The sequence below is a fragment of the Berghia stephanieae genome, chromosome 8, assembly GCF_034508935.2.
Source record: "Berghia stephanieae isolate SIO BIC M18660-M18661 chromosome 8, UCSD_Bste_1.3, whole genome shotgun sequence".
In the NCBI taxonomy this organism is placed as follows: domain Eukaryota; kingdom Metazoa; phylum Mollusca; class Gastropoda; order Nudibranchia; family Aeolidiidae; genus Berghia; species Berghia stephanieae.
The window spans coordinates 6,747,729-6,775,353 of record NC_088367.1 but is presented as its reverse complement, the minus strand read 5'-3'; the positions used below and the strand labels follow the sequence as shown (position 1 = coordinate 6,775,353).

The 27,625-nt window shown below is 35.6% G+C and overlaps 1 protein-coding gene across 2 annotated transcripts in view; it reads left to right on the top strand.

Moving 5' to 3' along the window:
• Positions 1-27,625, top strand: part of LOC144978088 (uncharacterized) — a 60,591-nt gene that overhangs the window by 27,159 nt on the left and 5,807 nt on the right. Inside the window, exons 4-16 of one of the 2 annotated variants that reach the window (XM_078923648.1) lie at positions 1,305-1,517; positions 3,450-3,555; positions 4,436-4,512; positions 5,727-5,867; positions 11,168-11,185; positions 16,141-16,220; positions 17,194-17,263; positions 17,948-18,019; positions 18,636-18,755; positions 20,184-20,246; positions 23,697-23,803; positions 25,093-25,270; positions 26,091-26,214. In XM_078923648.1, coding sequence (XP_078779774.1) covers positions 1,305-1,517; positions 3,450-3,555; positions 4,436-4,512; positions 5,727-5,867; positions 11,168-11,185; positions 16,141-16,220; positions 17,194-17,263; positions 17,948-18,019; positions 18,636-18,755; positions 20,184-20,246; positions 23,697-23,803; positions 25,093-25,270; positions 26,091-26,214 — 1,369 coding nt within the window. The remainder of the gene's footprint in view (positions 1-1,304; positions 1,518-3,449; positions 3,556-4,435; positions 4,513-5,726; positions 5,868-11,167; positions 11,186-16,140; positions 16,221-17,193; positions 17,264-17,947; positions 18,020-18,635; positions 18,756-20,183; positions 20,247-23,696; positions 23,804-25,092; positions 25,271-26,090; positions 26,215-27,625) is intronic. The other variant, XM_078923649.1, reaches the window with a different exon arrangement.

Here is a 27,625-nt window from a genome sequence, read left to right as displayed (position 1 = left end):
TGTTTGTTTCCCTTTTCATGTTTAGTATAGAGTAAGTAGGAGAAGAGATAATTAATTATGTATAGAAGGAACGAAATTGACGACACTCAGCTCTTTGTTATAGTTTTTAGTTGGACATGTTTATAAGTAGTTCTCACTAAACTGTATTAAATCAATCTAAAAATGTTCAAGGTTATACAAATAGTTTGTTGGTGCGTTATTTCCGACTGGCAGATGTTGTGAGTTTTTTGGCTAAGCGCATAGCATCAAATAGCTTTGAGAGAATTCGCTTGATTGTACTACAGTATGTAGCGCATCTGTTTCCCTTTTTGTGTTGTGTTGTTAGGGAGTATGTGGAAGACTATATATATATATATATATATATATATATATATATATATATATATATATATATATATATATATATATAGATATATATATATATATATTATTTAAAATATTTACCACAATGTTTGAGACAGTCTACATTAATGTTTCAGGCTTAATTTGCCATCGTCAGGACTGAGTTGTTTTGTTGACAGTCAACAAAACAACTCAGTCCTGACGATGGCAAATTAAGCCTGAAACATTAATGTAGACTGTCTAAAACATTGTGGTAAATATTTTAAATAATAATAATTCGCTCCATTACTGCATGTCGAGCACTTTTCGTACCATATTTGTATCAAACACGATTCAATATATATATATATATATATATATATATATATATATATATATATATATATATATATATATATATGTGTGTGTGTGTGTGTGTATTATATTATATATAAAATAATTCATGTGTAATTTGTTCAACTTTTATAATATTGTTTCAAGCATTCGCTTTCTTCAGGAAATTTACTTTCTATTTCACTTCCTGATGATAGAGAATACTTGAAACAATAAATATTTTAGAAGTTGAACAAAATTATACATGAATTACTTTATACATCTACACACATACACACATACACACACACACCCACACACACACACACACACACACTTATATATATATATATATATATATATATATATATATATATATATATATATAACTTTAAAAAATAAACAAGTCACCCTCACAAGGAATAAGTTTAAGACTTCAAAATCCTTAAAATTATGTGGTCTGCGTTGTGCTGTGTGGCCTTGAGCAAGTCACATCGCCCTAGCTCGATTTGCGGCGCTGCACTGCGTTGGACGTCTGGGCTCTTCCAGTCTTTCCTTGGAATAGACCCTAAAGACAAATTTCCCCTATGGGATTAATAAAGGGAATGCTAATGACAAGATTTCAATGTTTTTTTATTTATCGTTTTCAGGATGGCGAGTGTCCGGGGCGGTTTCTGACAAGATTGGAAGGCTTCGGTCCCGACAACACCAAAGACCCTTCCTGGAGTCCCCACAAGTGTAAAGCGGGCAATGGGGGCAGGCCCAGGTTAAATCCCCGTCAGGATGCCAGCCCAGGGTTTGGATCAAGCACGTCCCGGCGTGATCAGTGCCTTGACAAGGTGGCCAAGAAGAAAATGATGATCGTGAGTTTGGATTTTCATTTCGTTATAATTTTGGCAGCTGCTGGGTGGGGTGTTCATTTTTTTCTTTTTGGACTTCCCGAAATTGGACAGGGAGGTCATGTTGTGTCCTCTATCCTCCAATATCTGTTTTCCAACTTGCTTCTGTCTGTTTTTGACTTGGAATGGGATTACTTGGTTTAGTCCTGGCCTTGTCCTTGGCTGGGAGAGATATGGTCAAATGTAAAGTTTGAGTTTTGGAGATGATATTTTATTTCCCTGTAAATCATCTTTCTTTTATGTCCGTTATATTATTTTGTTATATATATTTATATATATATATATATATATATATATATATATAATATATATATATATATATATATATATATATATATATATATATATATATATATATATAATGATGTATAAGCACTTGAGTGTATTCCTCTTTGTGGTATCCTGTGCTTGTTTTCTAGATGAGACTTTTAAGTGAGTTTGATCTCTTGACGTTTTTGTGATAAGTCGAGACTCACTTCCGCTGAGCCCCCCCCCCCCCCTCGGCTAGGCTACACAAGCGAAGGAAAATCTCTACTGACACTAAAATAATGAATGTTTAGACGCAGAGGGAAGGGGGGGGGGGGGGGTGCGTATCTGCTGCTGGTTGAGGAGGCTCCTTGATGCTGATAATAAAGTGCATTCTTAGAGATTAGGTATGTGTCTGTTCTTATCTGGTCTAGTGACTTTGGGTCGCCTTGATGTATTGTTAGGGAAGATTAATGTCTGGGTGGCTCAATGGTATGGTGTCTAGTCTTGTCACCAAAGTCAAGCAATGTTGAGTGCAATCAGTGACTGGATAGGTGACTGATAATATTTGAAATTCTGGTCCCGACATTGTATCCTTGGGTAAAGCACTTTACATCTAACGCACATTACCCCACTCGACTCATGTGTGAATGAGTACCTGGCTGTAGGTAGTGACGGATAGTTTAAGGGTGTTAGTACAAGAAGGACGCCTACGAGGCGACTGGTACTGTATGAAATGGAAGTATGGTTCCATATGCCTGCCGGGGAAACAAATGAAACATTGTGAAGTGCTTTCAGCATGGCTTTTCTGTATGAATGCCCCCAATATATATTTAAAAAAAAACCCACCTTTATTCATCCCATAGAGGAAATTTGTCTTTAGGGTCTATTCCAAGAGAAGACTTGAATAACCCAGGCGTTAGCCGCAGTACTCAAGGCCACACAATGCAGCAAGTTTTTGAACTCGGTACCTTTCGGGGATGAAGCAAAGACCATACAGCCGAGCCACGTTGAAACATATGTACATGCTTAATGTGAAAATTATATAATTGGTGCTTTTAAAAATAATTTTATGATTGTCTATAGGAGGAAATAGTAAAAGATGATTTATTGGCTTTGCTGAATTCACCCCTTTAATTAACGAGGCAGCGTTGCTCAGTGGTACGGTCTTTGCTTCGTACCCGAAAGGTACAGAGCTCAATCACCCGCCGCTACGCTGTGTGGCCTTGAGCAAGTCATCTCACCCTAGCTCAGTCTTCCCTTGGAATAGACCCTAAAGACAGACTTTCCCTTGGGGATGAATAAAGGGAATTTTATTTTATTTTATTTTTTATTTTTTATTTAAATAATAAAAGATGATTCATTGGTTTTGCTGAATGAATGAATGAATGAATGAATGAATGAATGAATGAATGAATGAATGAATTTATATAGCGCCTAGATCCACAATGTGCTCAGAGGCGCTTTACAATGCAAATAAAACAAAACAATAAATCGATAATTTAAGCATAAAATCTATCATATTGGAATAGCATTAACCAATTTGTAATTTAATTACCACGCACTACTGTGCTACAAGATGAAAATTTTGGATTTCACCCCTGAATTCACCCCTTCAACTTTAACCTTTTCATTGTCTTGACTTCACAGGTCAAACAGAAAATCAATCAGGCCTACGCTGATCTTGACTCCATATTCCAACAGCCGATAAGCCAATCAGCCAACGAGGATGCCGAGGAGAACGATGAAGTACCAGGCAAGATTTTACATGACTCTTTTATTTTATGATTGGGGGTCCCGATAGCTCAGTTGGTAGAGCACTCGCCTCACAATCAAAGGGACCGAGATCGATCCCGAGTGCAGTCAATATTTTTTCCGACACCCCCCCCCCTCCTTTGTCCATCCAGAAGTGATTGAGTAGCTGTGTCTTTTAGATCTGGTGGAAAGAACTTTCCGATAGAATAGTGTCCGATCCAAAGGGTAGCAAGCAATTGCTATTGTCCGTTTCACACTATAGATACTGGGATAAACCCTAGCTGCATGGGCCTAATTATTTGTGTAACTTCCTTCTTGATTTGTCTTTTTTAATCTTGTGGCTATGTGGTCTTGTGGTATGACACACTGAAGGTCCTGGGTTCGAGCCTAGCTCAGTGCATATTGAGTAGAGTCCTTGGACAAGGCTTTTTACTCACATTCTCTCACCATTCTCTCCAGGTGTAAAATGAAAACCTGGCCGTTAACAGCGTTGCATTTGTCTGAAAAATTTGTAACATTTCCTAACAAGCATTATGTCTCATTCTACATGTTAAGTGTTGCTGTTGGTTAGGAACCCTTTGTAAAGCACTTTGAGCATGTTTAGTGGATATTGCGCTGTATAAAAGATCACTTTGGAGGCAGTGTGGCTCAGCAGTATGGTCTTTGCTTCGTAACCGACAGGTACAGAGTTCAATCACCAGCCGCTGCGCTGTGTGGCCTTGAGCAAGTCACCTCGCCCTAGCTCAATTTGCGGCACTTCACTGCAGCTGATGCCTGGGTTATTCCAGTCTTCCCTTAGAATAGACCATAGAGAAAAATTTCCCCTATGGGATGAATGAAAGGAATTTTATTTATTTGATTTATTTATATCTTTCTTACAGAATTGAAAGAGAACGTTGTGGACCAGTTGGAGTTGAAGAAAAGGATTGAACATTGCTCAACTATTCGAAATTTGTCTGTGAGTTGAGTGTCAAATTTCATCCAAAGATGTCATGTTGCTTTGTGAAATGTTAAAATGTCTGATTTTCAATTCATATGAGATCCATGAATAAAATAAAGAAGCAAAAATCCTTCACAACCGTCAAGGACCGTGGATGATGGGGATAGAGTCTATCCTGGTTTGATCCTGAGCATTAATCGAACAGTAAAAATTGCTAGCTACCCTTTAGATAACTTATGAAAAAAATTAGAACATTATTACAAAATAGAATGCTCTTTAATATGGTTTAAGATGGTTGGCGGATCAAACCTCTGAAGTCTACATACGAGCTTTGCTTTATTTAATTTTGGGTGGATCAGATCTCTGATGACATTATTTAATTCATAAAACATGGTGCGCACAGTTCGTATGTAGACTCCAGAGTTTTGATCCGCCGATCGTGAAAATCAGGACCTCCGAGGTTTGATCCGTCGACCATTGATATGAAAGTATGACCATGTGGTCTTGTGGTATGATACTCGCTATTGGATCGTAAGGTCCTGGGTTTGAGCCTTGCTCAGTGCATAGTTGAGTCCTTGAAAACGACTCTTTACTCACATTCTCTCACTGTACCCAGGTGTAATATGAGTACCTGGCCGTCAACAGCGTTGTTTCTGTCGGAAAAAAAATTGCAATATCGCCTAACAGGCATCATGTCTCGTCCTACATGTTAAGTGTTGCTGTTGGCCAGGGACCCCCTAGCTATGAGCACGTTTAGCGGATATTGCACTATATAAAAGCTCACTTAAAAAAAAAAATGGGATGTGCATAAAAGTTATGGTTGATGTGAAGATCATTTTTCCCAAACACCAAAATCTTTATGTTGAGAGTACAAATAAAGTCAATTCAATTCTAATCAAGATAATAAGTAAATAGGGGATCCTGATGGCAGAATTGGTAGAGCACCCATTTCACACGGAAAGGGACCAAGATCAATTCTGGGTGAAGTAAAAAAAACAAAACAGGGACCCTTTGTAAAGTACTTTGAGCACATTTCGTGGATATTGCGCTATATAAAAGTTAGTGAAAGATTTAATGACTATTGACAATTTCAATATGTTTTAATGACACGTTATGTGTTATAAATTAATGACATGTTATGTGTTATAAATTAATGACATGTTATGTGTTATAAATTAATGACATGTTATGTGTTATAAATTAATGACACATCATGTGTTATAAATTTCCAGAGGATGAGCATAAAAAAAAGCAAGGAATACTTGAGTGCTATTTACCCCCAGCTGTTTGAATACTGTCTCGTGGTGGGCCTCAGGGCCCTCACAAATAACCCAGGATACGAACCATACGTCATTCACAAGTTTCCAGAAAACGTAAGACTTTTGTTGTTATTTTATTTTATAAAAATTGTTTTAGTATTTTGTATTTTGTCTCGAAAAGAAATAATATTAACAATAATAATGATAATAATAGTATTAACAATATTTAAAAACAACAACATCATATATATATATATATATATATATATATATATATATATATATATATATATATATATATATATATATATATATATATATATATATTGTATATATAAAAGAACCAGACACACAAAACAAAACAAAGAAAACAAAAACCAAAAACAATACAAACAAAAACCAAACTGAAAAAAACAAAAAAAACAAAAACAAAAAAACCTCAACAAAACAATAAATAAAAAACAAAAAAATAAAATCCAGACCGTAAGACAAAACTGAACAACAGATACAGAAATAAAAAAAACAACCTCACATAAACAGAACAGTTACCACATTAGCTGCCTGCTTATAACGATTGTCAAAATATGCTCTTTGTTTTAATCTAGAGATGATAAACGGACAATATTGCTTGCTTGTTGATTGATGGAAATAGCTCTTAGAAAATTTCGTTTTACAATATCAATTTTTTGATATTTGAAAAAAAATAATTTTTTTTTGCCCTTGATTTACAAATGTACGTTTTCGAAGCATACTCAAATTTTTACTCCAGATTGAATAATATTTTTCTGCAACACTCCTACACAGATATACTAATTGTAACGATGATTTTAAACATCCAATGAAATGCGATTGTGTGATAGTTCAACTCAGAGTGGTGCATTCTAGATTAAATAATAACAAAATATTAAAATTCCCTTTATTCATCCCAAAGGCCAAATTTGTCTTTAGGGTCTATTCCAAAGGAAGACTGGAAAAAGCTCAGGCATCAGCCACAGTGCAGGGCCTTAAAATGAGCTAAGGTGAGGGGCATCTTGCTCAAGGCCTCACAGCGCAGCAGGGTAATTCGTACCTTTTGGGCATGAAGCAACGACCATATTGTTTTGTGACATGCTGCCCATCTGATTTAGTCTAAATTTTGTTCTGCACTACTTTTGATTCACACAATACAGTTCAATTATATATTTATATCAATATATTTTTATAGTTAACTAGTCTTAAGTTTTCTTCTGCACTTCTTTATTCAGAGATGCCACTTTTCCGGAAATTTCGTTAGGAAAGTAATATAAAGCGTGCGACTCTGTGATAATGATTAAGACGTTTTGATAGATGAGACTTGAGCTCCTGTGTTGTTTTTTTTTATTCATTAAAAAATGCCCTTGCTTTTCATGCAGCGTAATTATAAATTGGGAGCAGAAGGTCAGATCTACATGGCTACATCTGAGGTGTGGCAAAACTATACACTTGATTCTTTTGGTTTCAACTAAGAATTTTGTATTCGTGTTTGTTATTGATATTCTTAGCATATTTCCCCCCTTAGTTGCTTTATATGTAATCAAAGAAAAAAAAAAAATATGTGTATATATATATATATATCATCAGTTATAAACAAAAATGAATATAACAGGTTAAAAAAAAAGAACAAAATCCCAAACACGGAACGTTTCGGGCTCCAGACAATAATGATACACACGACATAAATTTGTGTGGCCATATCGGTCTAGTGGTATGATGCTCGCTTTCGGCTTGGAAGGTCCTGGGTTTGAGCCTCGCTTGGCGCATAGTTGAGTCCTTGGACAAGGCTCTTTACTCACATTCTCTCCCTGTGCTCAGGTGTAAAATGAGTAACTGGCCGTTAACAGCATTGTCTCTGTCCGAAAAAATTGTAATATCGCCTAAGAGGTGTCATGTCTCGTCCTACGTGTTAAGTGTTGTTGTTGGCCAGGGACCCCTTGTAAAGCGTTTTGAGCACATTTAGTGGATATTGTCCTTATGAAAGCTCAATTAAAAAAAAAAAAAAAAAAAATACACTAGACCCGATGAACGCTTCTTATTTGTTGACATTCCATGATATTTTCTACAGAGAGGACGTACTGAATATTTCTTCGTCGTCCATCTGTTTTTTTTATATGATGCATATATTTTTTCATTGTTTTTTTTTTATGATGTTGGCTGAAGAAGGGCATTGAGGCCGAAACATTCCGTGTTTGGTATTTTTGTTCTTTTTTTTGAAGCTGTTATATTCATTTTTGTTTATAACGATTTACTGTCCACAGCTTCTAGCAGCTTTGTGTACAGTATTCCCCAGCACAGTCCTTGTTGTGTTTTCGTCATCTTCAGTTTAATTGTAATGTTGAAAGAAATTCAATCTCCCCCCCCCCCCCCCCCCCCCCCCCCCCCCCCCCCAATCCCCTCTTTGAAAAGATAGAAATGGCAAAGAAAAACAAAACAAAACGCGCATAAACACACACACACACACTTGAAATAGGTCAAAGATTTTGTTTCCAAAGATTGTGGAAATTCGACTCCATCCCTTCAAATTTCCATAAACCCATCATATTCATTCCTTCATTCTTTCATCAACCCATCTATTCATTCTTTCACCCTTCCATCCATCCATCCATCCATCCTTTCATCCTATCATCATCTATTTGCTCTTTTACCCCATCATCCACCCATCCAAACATTCATTCTTTCACCCTTCCATCCATCCATCCATCTATTCACCCTTCCATCCTATCCTCATCTATCCGTTCTTTCACTCTTTCATCCGTCCATCTATTCATCCTATCATCATCTATCCATTCTTTCACCCCGTCATCCACCCATCCAAACATTCATTCTTTCACCCTTCCATCCGTCCATCTATTCATCCTTTCATCCTATCATCTATCCGTTCTTTCACCCCATCATCCACCCATCCAAACATCCATTCTTTCACCCTTCCATCCATCCATCCATCTATTCATCCTTTCATCCTATCGTCATCTATCCGTTCTTTCACCCCATCATCCACCAATCCAAACATTCATTCTTTCCATGTTCATACGTCCTATCCAGAATGTATGAAAAACGTACCAGGGAGAGCAGCGAGAAAAATACTTTGTGCCTTGTTTGGCACCATTTCATACACACCTGTTCAGTGTTTTTCTTTCTGCTTTATCAGGCACTGTGTTGTACCGTAGCCATCGTTATGTTATAACCTGACACTGAAATCCAAAAGGACTGGCAGTTTGACGTCATTATTTGGTTTTTGCACCGCCAAGTGAGTTGTCGTTAGTAGAGCTCAAGGAAACAAGTTATTTCATTGGTTGAACTATTGAATACAACTTACGATTTGTTTTCTTTTCTGGCAAAAGACTGGCATTTTGACGTCATTTTTTGGTCAGTGTCAAGCCATAACTTTACGAAGGCCACGGCTGTACTCATCTTTTCAGAATATTTCCCTGTAACACAATGAATATTATCGATGCCAGACAGCAGACCTGCCAACTTGAAAATTAAAAAATTCGTAATTTGTTAGGAGTTAAAAATCGTGGTCAATATAGTTAACTTACTTTAAAAATCAACAATTTACCATCACAAAGATTAAATAACCCTTCAAAATCATTAAAATTAGGTAGATAGTCTGACATCAACTTTCATTTTCAATACGTACGTTTTAATTTATTTTCATGAAAGGGAGGCCATCAGTTGTGTCTCATTCTAGTTTGTTGTTTAAATCTATAATTGACATATTACATCATTTCAGGCCATTTTATATGAATTATCAATTTTAATTTTGATATTTGATAAAAAAGAAAAATATAATTGAAAAAAAAAAAGAAGAACCAAAAATACAAACAAACAAACAAAAAATTAATGAGAAAGCATCACTAAATATTATATGAGCATGTATAGAAATTCTCTATCGTTTTTTTAAACTTTAATTTTCTTTTCTTTTTTAATTGTATTTATAACTTTTTTTTTTAAATCGGAAAACCGTTCGTTTCACCCAAATTTTGACACTTTGCAATTGCTATCTTCAAGGATGACTAATTCTGTCAGAAGTGGGGAAAAAAAACGTTAGTATAAAATGTATAATAAATAGAATAAATTAAATTTCCTTTTTGGCTATTTCCGTTGCTTAAATCTGTTGCTATGTGGTCTAGTGCTGTGACACTCGCTTTCGGATCGGAAGGTCCTGGGTTAGAGTCTCGCTCGGCGCATAGTTGAGTCCTTGGAAAAGGCTCTTTACTCACATTCTCTCACCGTACTCAGGTGTAAAATGAGTACCTGGCCGTTAACAGCGTTGTCTTTGTCCGAAAAGTTGTAATATCGCCTAAAAGGCGTCATGTCCCGTCCTACATGTTAAATGTTGCTGTTGACCAGGGACCTCTTGCAAAGCGCTTTGAGCACGGTGAGTGTTTTAGCAAGCACTGGGTTCAAAGGATTTTTTTAAAACGTTTAATTTTGTTATTTCTGTTGAACCAATCCTATTATTTTATGTCTGATTTTGTTACTTCTACGATCTGAAAGTATCCAAATATGACACATTGTAAAGAGTGTATTTGTGACCCTTCGCCTCAAAACGGTATTAAGTCAGGTTGGTTAAGATGTTGAAAATTGAATTTATAATCAGAAATATCAGACTTGTGTTGAGTTTGTATGTTTTATTGAGGATAATGGATACCATATTTTAGGGTGCTAATGCCAACAGTTTATATTTTTGACCAGTCTTAACATTTAATTCGGCTTTTAAGCATCTGGTTCGTTCCGACATAATACCATTTTGAGACGATGGGTTACATTTAGCACGGTAAATTCATGGAAATGTTCTATGTAAATGTTTGATAAGTAATAAAATGTAGATTTCAGTTTATTGAATGAAGACTGATAATGTGGACATTTCGGGTTTCCCCTTTATCAACAAAACACGAATGAATGAAAGTCTAAAGACGAATGAGAGATGTAAGAATGACACAGTTAAGGTCCTTTCGTTACTTATCGTTATTTTTTCCTTCCAGCTTCGAGCAGTAACATTTATTTTTATTTCGTTAGGGGAAGCTAGATGGATATAATGTATTCATTTCTACGATTTAAAGGTGATGGAATTTGATGGAAGTAAGCTTTGAACAAAATATTTTCATATATCCTCTTTATGAGAAAAGTTTCAGGCTTTTTTTGATCTAAGCACAGGGCATCCCAGGTTCCTGCCAAATAATGGAATTGTGGTTCGTATCTGTTGGTCAAAAGGATAGAGGAGGGGTTGGGCTTTAATATAAACTAAAAAATAGAATTCTACGGCACATTGCACACAGTTACAGTCAGACGTCCTCAATATATGATTTTCAGCATCTGTAATCTACTTTTATTTTATTTTTCTATATTTACTTTTTCAAAATGTGCACTTATTTTGTTTCTCATTTTCTCTGCAGCTCGAACCATTCGGTGTGGTATGACATCGTTTCATTTTTGCATGTTATTTTGTATTTACAAACGAACAAGCATCCCCCCCACCCCTCCCAACCCCACATCCCCCCCCCCTCCCCCCCCCCCATCTCATCACTTTTATTGTGATTATTTCAATAATTTTATTTGGTAAACAAAAATGAATATAATATCTTCAAAAAGAAAGAACAAAATACGAAACACAGAATGTTTTGGGCTCAAAAACCTTCTTCAGCCAACAACGATAAACAATGAAAACATAAATAGGCCTACATTACATAACAGACCAGATTGACATCAGAGAGCTGAATTTATCTCTGTCTTCGATCTGGTTTTTTAGTTACTTATTTATGTTTTCATTGGTTTTTCGTTGTTGGCTGAAGAAGGGTTTTGAGCCCGAAACGTTCTGTGTTTCGTATTTTGTTCTTTTGACTTGAATTATTTGATTTGAAAAAGGTTGACAAGGCTAATATATTTATAGATTCTAAGAACTGTGGGCCATCTCTGTATTTTTCACACACATTTCCTATACCATTTTTCTTAATACCCGTCTATATTTAGACCTTACTTGGATATTACATAGACAATACAGAGGGGATTTTTGTCTTTTTCTTCTGATATATTTTGAGGGTCTGGAATTATGCTATTATACTTTTAGAAAATGTATCGTTAATGTATTTATTTATTTATTCATTCATTCATGCATTCATTGATTCATTCATTCAATTATTTATTTATTCATTTATTATTATTATTATATTATTATTATCATTATTATTATTATTATTATTATTATTATTATTATTATTATTATTATTATTATTATTATTATTATTATTATTATTATTTTATTATTATTTTATTATTATTATTATTATTATTATTATTATTATTATTATTATTATTATTATTATTATTATTATTATTATTATTGTTATTATTATTCTTCTTTTTCTTCTTATTTTTATTAGTATTATTATTATTATTATTATTATTATTATTATTATTATTATTATTATTATTATTATTATTATTATTATTATTATTGTTATTGTTATTATTATTATTATTATTATTATTATTATTATTATTATTATTATTATTATTATTATTATTATTATTATTATTGTGAATTTCAAAACATGACAAAACAAAATTAATTGATTTTCTTGTATCTTGTAGTCTAGGAAGGGGAGGTAATTTTGGTCATCTCCTCTGTCTTCTTGTTTAGTTGACATTATATTATCGTCCCTTGATTTTATTTTTGCGGATATCAAGTTTCAAAAGATAGAGTTGATGTTTGATTTAACAAGGTTTATATGGTTCTCATCAGATACGTGCAGCTATGTGGTCTAGTGGTATGAAACTCGATTTCGGATCGGAAGGCCCTGGGTTCGAGCCTCGCGCTCAGCGCATAGTTGAGTCCTTGGAAAAGGCTCTTAACTCACATTCTCTCACCGTACTCGGGTGTAAAATGAGTACCTGGCCGTTAACAACGTTGTCTCTGTCCGAAAAATTGTAATATCGCCTAGCAGGCGTCATGTCCCGTCCTACATGTTAAATGTTGCTGTTGACCAGGGACCACTTGTAAAGCGCTTTGAGCACATTTAGTTGATATTGCGCTATATAAAGCTCATAATTTAATTAATTTATTTAAGGCATCATACGCAATTTTATATTCATGTTTTTTTTTTATAATAGAAAGAAAAACTTTAGCTTTAGTGTAATGCAATATCCACTAAATGTTCTCAAAGAGGTTTACAAACAATCCCTGACCAAAGGCAACATGTAACATGTGGAACGAGACATGATGTCTGTTAAGCGATGTTACAATTTTTTTCCAACAGAGACAACACTATTAATGGTCAGGTACTCACTTTAAACCTGAGTACGGTGAGAGAATCTGAGTAAAGGGTCTTTTCCAAGGATTCAACTATGTGCCGAGCTAGGCTCGAACCCAGGACCTTCCAATCTCAGATCGAGTGTCATACAAGACCACATAGCCGCATGTTTAGAATACTACATGTTGAAAACATCGTATTACGGTGCTTGTGTGGTCAGAATTTTAAGTGGAGACACTTGCCCAAGCTATGAAAGAATCTTATCTGCAGTCATCTTTGAGTTTAAGCTAAAAATAAATATGAAATTATTACTATCACGTTCATGGTTGGATGAACACTAACGACGGCATCTAAAATACTAAAAGACAGATAAAAAAATCAAATCAAGAACAGAAAAAAATATACAAGATTAGGGAAAGAAAAATCAAACTAATTAATTATTCCTTTTCATTATCACGTTTGTACCAAAACCTATATTATTATTTATTTGGTCAAAGGTCAAACACAATGTATCTTGTTCAGAATTGTCGATTTGTAGAATAATGTTGCCTATAAGGAATGAGATTAGCGGAAGAGTAGCGTCCCTTGATTGGACGTCACCTTACAGAGAGAACGTCAATATGGTTTTGAAGTGTCTCAAGCCGCTTTCACCGGAAGAGAGGACGAGAAACGCATGCGCACAACCAACATGACGTTCTCTCTCTAATAACTTTTCCGCCGGTGACGTCACAGACTATGGGTGACGTCCAATCAAGGGACACTACTCTTCCGCTAATCTCATTCCCTATTGTTGTTATCTAACTAGCATGGCATGGCTTTGGGTTTTGTTGGTAAGCAGTGGTACAATATTAATATTTAAGGCTGTATATTTTCCTGAATAGAATTTATTCATTTATTTGTTTATTCATTTATTTATTCGTTTATTTATTCATTGATATATTGATTTATTTGTTTATTTATTTATTTATTCATGTATTTGTTTATTCATTAATTTCTTGATTAATTTATTTATTCATTTACTTATTATTATTATTATTATTATTATTATTATTATTATTATTATTATTATTATTATTATTAAAGTCCACTTTTGGGCATCTGGTCCACCATGCCATAGTACTGAACTGAAACGATGGGTTACATCCTTGTTATGATGACAAAGACGTACAGATAGGAATCAATGAGTATGGAATGTCCTGTCTCGTGTCTTCTATCCCCATTCATGTCTTCTGGGTTGTTCTGCCTTTGTCTTGGACTTGGGCTTCTATCATATATATATATATATATATATATATATATATATATATATATATATATATATATATATTTATGAGTGTTGGTGGGTACTTGTAGGTACGAAAGTGCTCGATAATGGTGGTTAGAGCTAATATATAATGTAAATTTTCACTCACATTTTTTGCCGAGACGACTCGTTTCAAAAGATAGAGTTGATGTTTGATTTAACAAGGTTTATATGGTTCTCATCAGATGAGTCGTCTCGGCAAAAAATGTGAGTGAAAATTTACATTATATATTAAATATATATATATATATATATATATATATATATATATATATATATATATATATATATATATATATATATATATATATATTCCTCTCCGAATTCATTCTCCCTTCATCCATCCCCTTCTCTGCATCAGTGAGAACTAATAAACAACGTTCACGTTTGCAATCAGTAACAACAACAACAACATCAACAACAATAATTGTGTATGCTTTATGTTGACCTTTACTAACATGTGTTCATACTGATTCCTGCAATCTTCTTGTGACGATATGTTGACATTCACTATTATGATTTTATAAAAAATTTATTACAACAGTACACGATTGAGCAGCTATGGCCCCTCAAGGCCGATAAAAATTGATAAAAGACAGAAACAGGCGCTTAAATGACCTAAATAGTGTCGAAAGCGTCGTTAAACACCTAAACAAACAAAAAACAAGGTTTAAAAGCTAAAAGACTCTAGTCATTCATTTTTCAAAGTTTGATGTTTTTTCGTTACGCCAAAGAGACTTCTTTTCCCCATTGTATTTTCTACATAGCAACCTCACAGATTGTTCAATAGATAATAAATTATCATAAGCATTTATATAGAGCACACCCATCTATTTAACATCCTTAATGTGCTCTACGATGTTTCCAATGTTATTCTTGAAATCCCAATACAAGTAATGATTGTTATATCTATTTATATTTGTGGCCTATTTTTCTCAAAATGATTTTATATCAGGGTGAGCCGACGTGTCCATACATGCAGGTCTGACATATGAACCGTCTTATGGGCCTAGTTTGACATTGTTGTAATGGAAAATATTTTGCATCATTTTTTGAGATTTCCATTAAATACAATGAGCCCATAATGAATTGAGTTATCAGACCTGCATAGAAGTGCACATCGGGGTGAGTCCAATGGAAAAAAGTGACAATGAATGTGAATCTGTAGGTTACGTCCCTATAAGAAACTAACGTCCATAGCCCTCAATAAAATAAATAAATAATAATAAAAGGAATAGAAGTTCCAATTCAATTTTCGAAGACTGATGGGCATAAATTAAATTGAGCCTTCTATTATTTTCTATTATATTATTATTGTAATTATTATTATCATCATTATTATTATTATTATTATTATTATTATTATTATTATTATTATTATTATTATTATTATTATTATTATTATTATTATTATTATTATTATTATTATTATTATTATTATTATTATTATTATTATTATTATTATTATTATTATTATTATTATTATTATTTTATCTGGCTAAAAAAAAAAGAGGAAGCGAACATGAGAAAAGAAAGAGAAAAAAAATGGCCCCCAAAAAATAAAAATAAAATGAAATGAAAAAAAAAAAGATTAAAAAAATGAAAAACAATAAACAAATAGGAACAGCAACCCCCCCTCTCCAAATATTCCAGTAATCATTGTATCCAAAGTTGCTATTTTTATCCCTTTTAATGTACAGTTTAAGTCTTGATTGACGGTTGTTTTGAATATTGTGAAGTCATTGAAATGATAACAATCCCATGATATGATAGATTATAATCCAGAGACGATTTCCTGTTTGTCTTTCCATTCCAGGTGTCCAGCAATCTGTCCGTGACCAGTTTTTGTTTTCCTGATGCAGCCATTTTTAAGCCTGGATCGATGACATCTTTGAGGTAAATGAGAATTTTTATACAATTCTTTCATTTCTTTGTATTGATTAAACATGTTATTTTTAGTTGGTGCCAAATAACACTACTAGCTTGTGAGGATGTGTTATCTCCTGATAAAAAAAATAATGAGTGAAATAAATACAACGAAATTAACAGATTCATTTATTCCACATTTCCAGACAAAGTTCTTAGATATTTCGTGACCAATTGTATGGTTGTAGTACTTCGATTCGCCATAATTTGTGTTTTTCTCCATCTGCCTGAATGACAAATTGACCCCCCCCCCCCCCCCAAAAAAAAAGGAAAAATGTTGGATTTGTCTTCATGCGCACCAAACGATTATTTATAATTACCAACCAGCTGTCTTTTACACCTTGCTTCACATCAATATAAAAAATGAGAAAATATTCTTCAACTGTTTAATAAATATTTTTATTCAACGCGTTCAAAGCATTATTCAACGATTACGTATTTACTATGAAATGATAGGGTTTTCCAATTGGAGGACTGGAATAACATTTATTTGACTCAATGGTTTAGGATACTGAATAATGCATTTCAAGGGAGGAATTTTAAAAACTCAAAAAAAATTTTTAAAATTGAGATTTTATACAGAACATTTCCTTAATGTCCTCAAAGTGCTTTACAAAGAGTCTTAAACCTAAAGTAACAGTTAAAATGTAGGACACCTATGTTGCACTAATACAATATTTTCTCTGACAGATACGACACTGTTACCGGCTAGGTACTTACTTTTTATCTGAGTGCGGTGATTGAATGTGAGTAAAGAGCCTTTTCCAAGGATTCTGCTTTGCGCCACCAAGAGAGGGACTTGAACCAGGCACCTACTGGTCTGAAGACAAATATATAACCCCCCCCCCCCCAAATAAAAAATGTATTAATCAAATGGATACAGAGAAAGCCAAAACTTTTAATTAATTTTTGCTCAATGATCGTGTGGTTCATCTCTCACCAGTGAGTCGTATTCCTTTGTGATGACGTATTCCGATGGATCTCGAGTCTACGGATATTGCAGACGGATTCAGGTAACCTGGTGTTCATGGCGATCATTTTATAGTGTTATTGTTGCTATAGATAGTTCGAAGATGACGTCACTCAGGTCTTTGTTATTGTTTTTTGCCATCCGCGTTTATGAATAATGCTCACTGAACTGTATTAATCTGACTATAAACGTTCATGGATACATACAGTTTTGTGTGTTGGTCCGTTATACTTCCAGATAGCAATGTAATGAGCTTCTTAGCCAAGCGCATACTATCTATAGGAATTTAAAACAAAGTAAAATTGAAACTTTCATGATAAAAATTGAGAAGAAACAAAAAAAATTTGACCAAAAAAAAAAAAAAAAAAAAAGAAAAAAAAATCCCAACAAATTAAAAAAAATTAAAAAAAAAAAGAAAGAAAAGAAAAGAGAAAAACAAAACATTAAAAAAACAGACAAAACAAGCATGATCATCAAGAAAAATGTAAGAACACAATAAAACAGACGAATTGTTCATTTAGTCTTTTCCATGGACCAAAATGGGAAAAAATTATAATGATTAAAAAAAAAAATATTCATAAAAAGAGTCGGAAGAGTAGAGATGATGATGATGATGGTGATGATGGTGATGATGATGGTGATGATGGTGATGGTGATGGTGATAATGGTGATAATGATGATGATGATGATGGTGATGATGATGACGATGATGTTTCTCATATTTCAGTTAACAGATGTGAGTCTTCCAGAGGTAATATGCATCATCAGTCCAATAGATGCATTCAACATGTACAACACAGTAAGTACAGCTTGATAAATACATTCAATTTTAAATATGTTTAAATAAATAAATCAATAAATTTTAAAAAATTATATATAGCGCCGACCATTCTCCACTTGACGTCTTCAATGGCGCTTGACAAGACATCGGTGACATGAGAATTTTAAGAAAATTAATGAATGTTAAATTTTGAAATATTAAGAGAAAGTTAATCTAAAATATTCTGTCTTCAGTCCAGACTTGAAGCTCTCAATAGTTTGAGCATTTATGGTAAAGACTGAGACAGAATTCCTGATTGTTGGTGCCGCAGTGTAAATTACTCATTTTTTCAGTCTTATGTCCCAAATATAGGGAATGAGATTAGCGGAAGAGTAGCGTCCCTTGATTGGACGTCACCCATAGTCTGTGACGCCACCGGCGGAAAAGTTATTAGAGAGAGAACGTCATGTTGGTTGTGTGCATGCGTCTCTCATCCTCGTTTCTGGTGAAAGCGGCTTGAGATACTTTAAAACCAAATTGACGTTCTCTCTGTAAGGTGACGTCCAATCAAGGGACGCTACTCTTCCCTAATCTCATTCCCTATAAGAATCTATTCCCAACCATTATTTTAAATGTTGTGTGTTTTCTTGTCCAGCTGCTGAATGAAATTGAGGCCAGACGTAGGATATCTCTAGACTTGGCTTCGGAGGTTATAGCAGCCAGTTTTGGCAGACCTCTGCCCAAGCCTGGAAAAGTCTGTCACATCAGGACTCTGGTGAGTGATTTTGAGAGGAGGTGTAGTGGTGTCACTTGTTTCAGCATCATCTACTGTGATTGTTATGGTTATCTTCATCACCAACACCCTTGCAGTAACTTTCATCATCATCATCATCATCATCATCATCATCATCATCATCACAACATTTCCACAATGAGATCAATCTTATCGTGTTAGAACTTGCTTGGTTGATGGGCATGCTGTTTTTGAAATATTATATAAATCAATCATCAATCTCTCTCTCTCTCTCTCTCTCTCTCTCTCTCTCTCTCCCTCTCTCTCTCTCTCTCTCTCTCTCTCTCTCTCTCTCTCTCTCTCTCTCTCTATATATATATATATATATATATATATATATATATATATATATATATATATATATATATATATCTCTCTCTCTCTCTGTATATATATATATATCTCTCTCCCTCTCTCTCTCTCTCTCTCTCTCTCTCTCTCTCTCTCTCTCTCTCTCTATATATATATATATATATATATATATATATATATATATATATATCTGTCTCTTGTTGAATTCATCAGATATGTTTTGTTTTTCAAATTTTCCTTCTGAATAACTACCCTGCTTGTCCTTCCTTCCTTTACAGCTGGTATGTGGGTGCTTAAAAAAGGAGATTTTTCTTTAAAATAAACGAGAGAAAACAATCAATGAATATAACAAAAGATGAACAAAATGTTCATCACTGAACGGTTTTATTTTAAACGCCACTACATCCAATAACCAAAACACTATCAAATAGTATCAGGAAACAGTATCGTTAGAGATTACCAAATTATCTGTGCACACAGCAACTTGTCTCCAATGTTGCGATTAGATTAATTACTTAGGCCTGTCTGCAATAGCAACAACATTCGATTCTGCAGATATTTCGGGGCCCATTTTTGGCCAGATTTAGATTCATATACAAAATTGTTCTTATAAAAACTGGTTGAAATTTTATTATTTACTTGGCAGTCGATATTTTTTCTTCAAATTAAACTTTTCATCTTTTCTAATGCATTTCAAACGTTTAGATGTCGATATAGAACTTACAGCCCCCCCCCCCCCCCCCAAAAAAAAGAAAAAAGACACGAAGAAAATTCCAAGTTACTCCTCCTTCCTCCCCTCCTTCCACCCCACAAAAATTATAATAAACAAATAAATAAATAAAAAACAAAAACCAACGAAAACAAAAAAATAGATGGCAAACTGAAAATGAAACAAACAAAAAACAAAAACTTCACAAAAATTGATTAGATAGATGTTAAAAATAAAAGACAATCCAAATTTTTTATCTTTCTTTGCCTTTGGCTGGTCTTCTTTTGTATTTAGATTTCTCTATATATAATTCTAGTATGTCTTGGTGTTAGATGGAATGCATGGGGTGGTTTTGCCATTTGGTTTCTGTATTGTGTCTATCCCTCTAGGACCAAAATGGAGAGATGGAGACCATTTTCTTGAACAGACCCTCCGACAACAGACTGACAGACGTATGTATACGTGTTGTGATATGCTTTATCCCGTTAAATGCCGTACTCTTGGAAAAAACTTGTATATGAAAATTTGGCCAGACTGCGGTTTCGGGTTTGAGAATTTTTGCCAAGATGAGAATCATTTAAACTGATTGATATTTGAAGGACGAATTTTCTGGCCAAATTTTCAAATGCATGTTTGTTCCAGAGTTTAAGGACAAGGAATTGCTAATTAGGTTGATGTAGTAGCTTGTTGGGTTGTGGGTTCTTTCTTTCTTACTTACTTATCTGAACCAGCGACCACCTGAGCTCTAGCCCTTCGGTCTTGTGTCATCACGTAGAAGTTAGACGTCTTTTGTAGTTGTTCCAGGTGACTATAAAAAATGTTAGACGTCTTTTGTAGTTGTTCCAGGTGACTATAAAAAATGTTAGACGTCTTTTGTAGTTGTTCCAGGTGACTATAAAAAAGTGTTACTGATGCTTGGATTTGGTGGGAGGAATGTGCATCTCAGGTCTTCAAGAGGGTTCAAATCCTGACTTTTTTATTGTCAATAGTTCAATGTTTTTCTCATGTCAAATTCAATTGAAATATTTTCCACCTGATGGTAATGCACACTCTTCACATGCAAAGGGACCGAGATTGATCCTGGGTCAAGTAACACTCCCCCCCCCCCCCCCCCCCCCCTTGTTCACCCAGCGCTGATTGGGTAGCTGGATCTGTAAAATCTAGTTTAAAGTGCTTTGTGATAGCGTCCTAGCATCCTATCCAACGGGTAGCAAGCTATTGCTATTGTCTGTTTCATGCTATAGAAACTGGGATAAACTCCGGCTCCATGGGCCGATTGGCTCTGGCAGACTACTTTTTACCCCCGATGGAAGAGTTTGGTGCTACAAATCCTGAAGTCATCTGGTGGGGATCTTGACCTCCCATAGTGGGCAGGGAGGTACTTACTGTGTCTTCTGTCTTGGAATGAGATTACTTGGTTTTGTCCTGGTCCTGACCGGATACCCTTGGTGAAAGGGAAACAGTCAAATGTATAGTTACTTTTGGGAGATGATATTTTTTTCCTTGTAAATCATCTCTCTGTTATGTAATGTATTATGTTTTGTTTACATATTTTATATGATTTGTAAATATGTGAGTGTATTCCTCTTTGTGGGGACCTGTGCTTGTGTCTGGATGAGACTTTTAGGTCATCTCAAACTTAGTACTTCAATAGTTTGCTCTTGGAATCTACATCTGTTCCCTATTTGATCCAATTCTCCTTTGTCTTACTTTTTCTGAGGTGCTTTAATTATAATTCTAGAACTTATTACTATCCCATTTTCTTCCTTTTTACTGGTGCTGATGTGACCTTAATGTGTTGCAAGCGCCATAAAACCCTTAAAAACAAAAACAAACTGAAGTAATTGGAAGCTAGTTTGGGGAATACAGAGGTCAAAGTTTAGATTGCAATGTGGACAGTATACAAAAAAATAAAATTGTAGTGCGGCTGTGTGGTCCAGTGGTATGAAACTCAATTTTGGATCCGAAGGTCCTGGGTTTGAGCCTTGCTCAGGGCATAGTTGAGTCCTTTGAAAATTCTCTTTACTCATATTTTCTCATTTTGTAAAATGAGTACCTGGCCGTTAACAGTCGGGGAAAAAAGTGTAATATCACCTAAGAAGCATCATGTCTCATCCTACATGTTACATGTGCGGCTATGTGGTCTAGTGGTAAGACACTCGCTTTCGGATCGGAAGGTCCTGGGTTCGAGCCTCAAGCTCGGCGCATAGTCGAGTCCTTGGAAAAGGCTCTTTGCTCACTTTCTCTCATTGTACTCAGGTGTAAAATGAGTACCTGGCCGTTAACAGTGTTGTCTTTGTCCGAAAAATTGTAATATTGCCTAACAGGCGGCATGTCCCGTCCTACATGTTAAATGTTGCTGTTGACCAGGGACCCCTTGTAAAGTGCTTTGAGCACATTTAATGGATATTGCGCTATATAAAGCTCAATTTTATTTATTTTTTTATTATTATATGAGCATATTTAGTGGATATTGCGCTATATGATAAAAGCTCAAAAGCTGCAGATTGAGATGGGAGGAATGAATAGATTCTGCTTATCATAAAAATATAAAAATAATTGGTGAGTGAAATTAGATGATTCTGATTTAAGTATATTATTACTTATCAGCTGACATATCATAAAAATGTGAACAACCAGCTCAAAGGGTGTTATGTCGGGTTGGTCCAAATGTCCAAGTTGAAATGACCAGATAAATGTGACATTAAAAAAATAAATTAATTTCGATAACTCTATCAATTATCTGCAATGAAACTCAGAGATTAAACCCAAGTCCTGTATCTTTAAATATATTCCATGTGGGAATAAATGTAGAATCGTCAATCCCTGGATGGGGGTTCCTGACCTCAGTGGGTGGGGTTCCTGACCTCCCATAGTCGGTGGGGTTCCTAACCTCCCATAGTGGGTGGGGTTCCTGACCTCCCATAGTCGGTGGGGTTCCTAACCTCCCATATTGGGTGGGGTTCCTGACCTCCCATAGTCAGTGGGGTTCCTGACCTCCCATAGTGGGTGAGGTTCCTGACCTCCCATAGTCAGTGGGGTTCCTGACCTCCCATAGTGGGTGAGGTTCCTGACCTCCCATAGTGGGTGGGGTTCCCAACCTCCCATGGTTGGGGGGTTTCTGGCCCCCCTTGTAGTGGGCAGGGAGGCATTTTCTGTGTCTTCTATCCTCCTATATCTGTTTTCCAACATGCTTTCTGTCTTTGTTTTGGAATGAGATTACTTGGTTTTGTCCTGGCCCTGGCCGGATATCCCAGCTGGAAGGGAAACAGTCAAATGTACAGTTAGAGTTTTGGGAGATGATTTTTTTTTTGTCTTGTAAACCATCTCTCTGTTATCTATTGTATTATTTTTTGTTTACATATTATATATGATTTGTAAACATTTGAGTGTGATCTTTTTAGTGGGGACTTGTACTTGTGGATGAGACTTTTAGGTGATCTCAAACTAAGTACACTGATAGTGAACTCTTAGAATCTACACCTGTTTCCTATTTGAACCAATTCCTCTTCGTCTTACCTTTTCTTGGGTGCTTTAATTGTAATTCACCCAGCACAAAATAGACTTTTCTTACTCAACCAAAAAAGTAACAAGTAAGCTCTACAACACAGTGTTTAGTATTTATAGCTGTAAATCAAGGTATTTCTTTACATTTTGTGATTTCCAAGAGAAATGAGATTGAGAAAATTGTCGTTGCATCGTAACGAATGTGACGATTTTCCTATTGGTGGTAAGGAGAGAGTTAATGTGTTGCAGCGCCGTAAAACCTTTAAAAACAAAAAAAAGAAAACAAAGCAAACAAACACTCGTCAATCCCTTTGAGCTCTATTAATATTAAACATGCCACTGTTGTGGACCTTTGATGAATGTTTTTATTGGTTTCTTTATCAAAATATAAACAGGTAAATTATGAAAGCCCACTGTGTTCCCTTGGTACAGACAAGCTGGTGAAGGTGTTTTCTGCCATGCTGATGGAGCGGCGGATCATTTTGTGTTCCAGTAATCTAAGGTGAGGATATCATGTTGTATTTATTTGAGAGAGGTTGTAGTAGTAGTAGTAGTAGTAGTAGTAGTAGTAGTAGTAGTAGTAGTAGTAGTAGTAGTAGTAGTAGTAGTAGTAGTAGTAGTAGTAGTAGTAGTAGTAGTAGCGAATGGCTACACCTCCAAATTCATTTCGTCAACCAAGCTTTTGAAGGCTTCCTCCTCTCCCTAAGAACTCTTTCATAACCATCTGCAAGTTTAGTTACTGGACAGTGGAGGACGATTTGATCGCTGGTTATGGAACTGCCTGACATTTCCGGCAGGCATCACTGTTCCCAAGTTTCCATCGACACATATTTGATGCAGTACTGCCATGTCCTGTAAAGAGGCCTTTTGAGGAAACCCAGTATTTCCTGGCATTGTTGATCAAATCCTGCAAAGGATCATATTGTTGCCATCGTATGGGAGCTTGCACTCTGCCATGACCCCGTAGGTGATACCAGCCTTGATCCAATTCTGCAGGAACAGCTGAAGATGAGTAGCCAGACCAAGAACGATCCAAACTGGCGTCCAGACAAGGTTCTTCCTTCGCCTGGACCCACACCTCCAACTCAATGATAATGAACAATAGGAAAAGATTTGAGAGAGGAAATTCAGAGAATGTGTTGTGTAGGCAAATTTGAGGCATGTGCCAGTTTCTTACTATTTTTTTTCAGTCGTTTACAATTTGCTTTTGTTCCTCATTCAGTATCTACTTTATATTTGTCCCAAATCAGCGGCAGTCCATCTGGGCAGAAAGAGGATTGAAAACAGGGCCAGTGACTCATGCTTGTAAACAAAGAAAGCTACGGAAACTGCAAGACTTGTTTAAAAACAATGCAGATCTTCAATTCAAGGCAACACATGACACACAGACAATTTTCCACCCGATCTGGTCGGACAGATGGGGCAAAAACAAAACAAAAAAACAATCCCTCACCCCCCCCCCCCCCCCAAAAAAAAAACCCAACAAAAAACACACAGAAAAAATACGCGAGCAATCACAATATCCTCTAATTGTGCTCAAAACACTTTATAAGGGCCCCAAGCCAACAGCAACACTTAACATGTAGGACGAGACATGACGCCAGTAAGGCCCCAAAAACCCCCCCAATAAACAACAAACAAAACAAACAAAAAACCATCGACTAAATCTGAAACCATATTTTGGTCCTGTGGCTTATGAGGTGAGCGCTCTATCTACTGAGCGATTAGAAACCCGAAGACATCCCGTTAATTTCTATATTTTTGTCATATATTTCCTTAATCAATCCCCAGTCTTCTGACCGAGACGGTCCATGCCCTCTGTGCTCTACTCTACCCATTCCAATGGCAACACGTGTACATCCCCATCCTGCCTACGGAGATGTTGGACGTCGTCTGTGCTCCCATGCCTTACATCGTGGGCATCCTCTCCGCCTTCCTGCCCCAAGTCTTTCAGATGGAGTTGGAAGAGGTGAGATTGTTGCCTGGGTTGGGAAATGAATATGAGACTTGCTATGCCAATGCTAATTTATGTGGGATCAAAAGGTCCTGGGTTCGAGCCTTGCTCATTAAGTCTTTGGAAAAGGCTCTTTACTCACATTCACTCAATGTGCCAATGTCGTATTATGTGGGATCAAAAGGTCCTGGGTTCGAGCCTTGCTAATTAAGTCTTTGGAAAAGGCTCTTTACTCACATTCACTCACTGTGCCAATGTCGTATTATGTGGGATCAAAAGGTCCTGGGTTCGAGCCTTGCTAACTAAGTCTTTGGAAAAGGCTCTTTACTCACATTCACTCACTGCCACAATGACGTATTGCTATATTTATATTTTCATTGTTTTATTTTGGCTGAAGAAGGGGTTTGAGCCCGATACATTCTGTGTTTCGTATTTTGTTATTTTTTGAAGCTGTTCTATTCATTTTTTAAACTCGCTCAATCCTAGAGATTTTTGCTACTTTTCAAAATTGGAAAAATAGTGTATTAACAATGAGCATATGCATAGATAATTTTATTCAACTATCAAAACATTAGCTTTGACACTACGCCTATAATTTGTCTCATAAAAATGAATTAAACAGGCATGGGGTAAAAGTAACCTGGGTAAACAAAGGATATAGTTGGTGTTAGGGTTGAGTGAGTTAATTAGTTTTCATGTAAAGTTTATTTTTTATCACCGCCATTAACACAAGCAAAGATATTTTGAAATTTGTTCAGTAAAAGAAGTTTATTATGAGAATTGTTCTTTCGGAACACTTTCAAACTCCTCATTCTTTGACTGTATTTTGTTACAGGTTTTTGTGGTGGATTTAGACAAGAAAAGCATAATAAGGAGTTTAGGGGATGAGGCGACACTGATTCCCCGTAAGATACAAAGGGCTTTGAAGACGGCGATTAACATGTGTAAAATCGATAATGGTGAGTGGGCTAGTGTGTTGTTAGATTCTAGATGTGGTGAAGACGGCGATTAACATGTGTAAAATCGATAATGGTGAGTGGGCTAGTGTGTTGTTAGATTCTAGATGTGGTGAAGACGGCGATTAACATGTGTAAAATCGATAATGGTGAGTGGGCTAGTGTGTTGTTAGATTCTAGATGTGGTGAAGACGGCGATTAACATGTGTAAAATCGATAAGGGTGAGTTGGCTGATGTGCGGTTAGATTCTAGATGTGGTGAAGACGGTGATTAACATGTGTAAAATCGATAATGGTGAGTGGGCTAGTGTGCTGTTAGATTCTAGATGTGGTGAAGACGGTGATTAACATGTGTAAAATCGATAATGGTGAGTCGGCTAGTGTGCTGTTAGATTCTAGATGTGGTGAAGACGGCGATTAACATGTGTAAAATCGATAATGGTGAGTGGGCTAGTGTGCTGTTAGATTCTAGATGTGGTGAACAGAACTGTTGTAAATGTGTATGAGTCATGTATTACTTATGTGTTTGTGCGGCTATGTGGTCTTGTGGTATAACGCTTGCTTGGTTTGAGCCTCGCTTGACGCATCGTTGAGTCCTTGGAAAAGGCTCTAAATTTGCATTCTCTCATCGTACTCAGGTGTAAAATGAGCATCTGGCTGTTAACAGCATCGTCTCTGTTGGAAATAAAAATTGTAATATCGCATAACAGGCGTCATGTCTTCTACATACTACATGTTATGTGTTGCAGTTGGTCAGGGATCCCTTGTAACGCGCTTTGAGCACGTTTAGTGGATATTGCACTATATAAAAGCTCAAGATTTTAAAATTAAAAAGAAATAAATCATATAGTTTTGATTCTACATCTAGAGGAGAGGACTGACTGTTATCCATTGCATTTGGCATCATACCTGGATATCCATTAATTTAGACTTTCAGAATTTGAAAATGATAGCTAGTAGTAGTGTGTAGTGTGTAAGGTGTAGTATGCCTAGCAGGAAGATGTATGTAACTATGTGCGGCTATGTGGTCTAGTGGTACGACACTCGCTTTCGGATCAGAAGGTCCTGGGTTCGAGCCTCACGCTCGGCGCATAGTTGAGTCCTTGGAAAAGGCTCTTTACTCACATTCTCTCACCGTACTATGGTGTAAAATGAGTACCTGGCCGTTAACAGCGTTGTCTTTGTCCGAAAAGTTGTAATATCGCCTAACAGGCGCCATGTCCCGTTCTACATGTTAAATGTTGCTGTTGACCAGGGACCCCTTGTAAAGCGCTTTGAGCACATTTAGTGGATATTGCGCTATATAAAAGCTCAATTTTAATTTTAATTTTAAAAAAATAATTAAAAATTTTTTAAAACTGTGCTCTTGGTGCTTTTGTGAAGTTTTGTGATTTTAAACCATTTAACATTTATT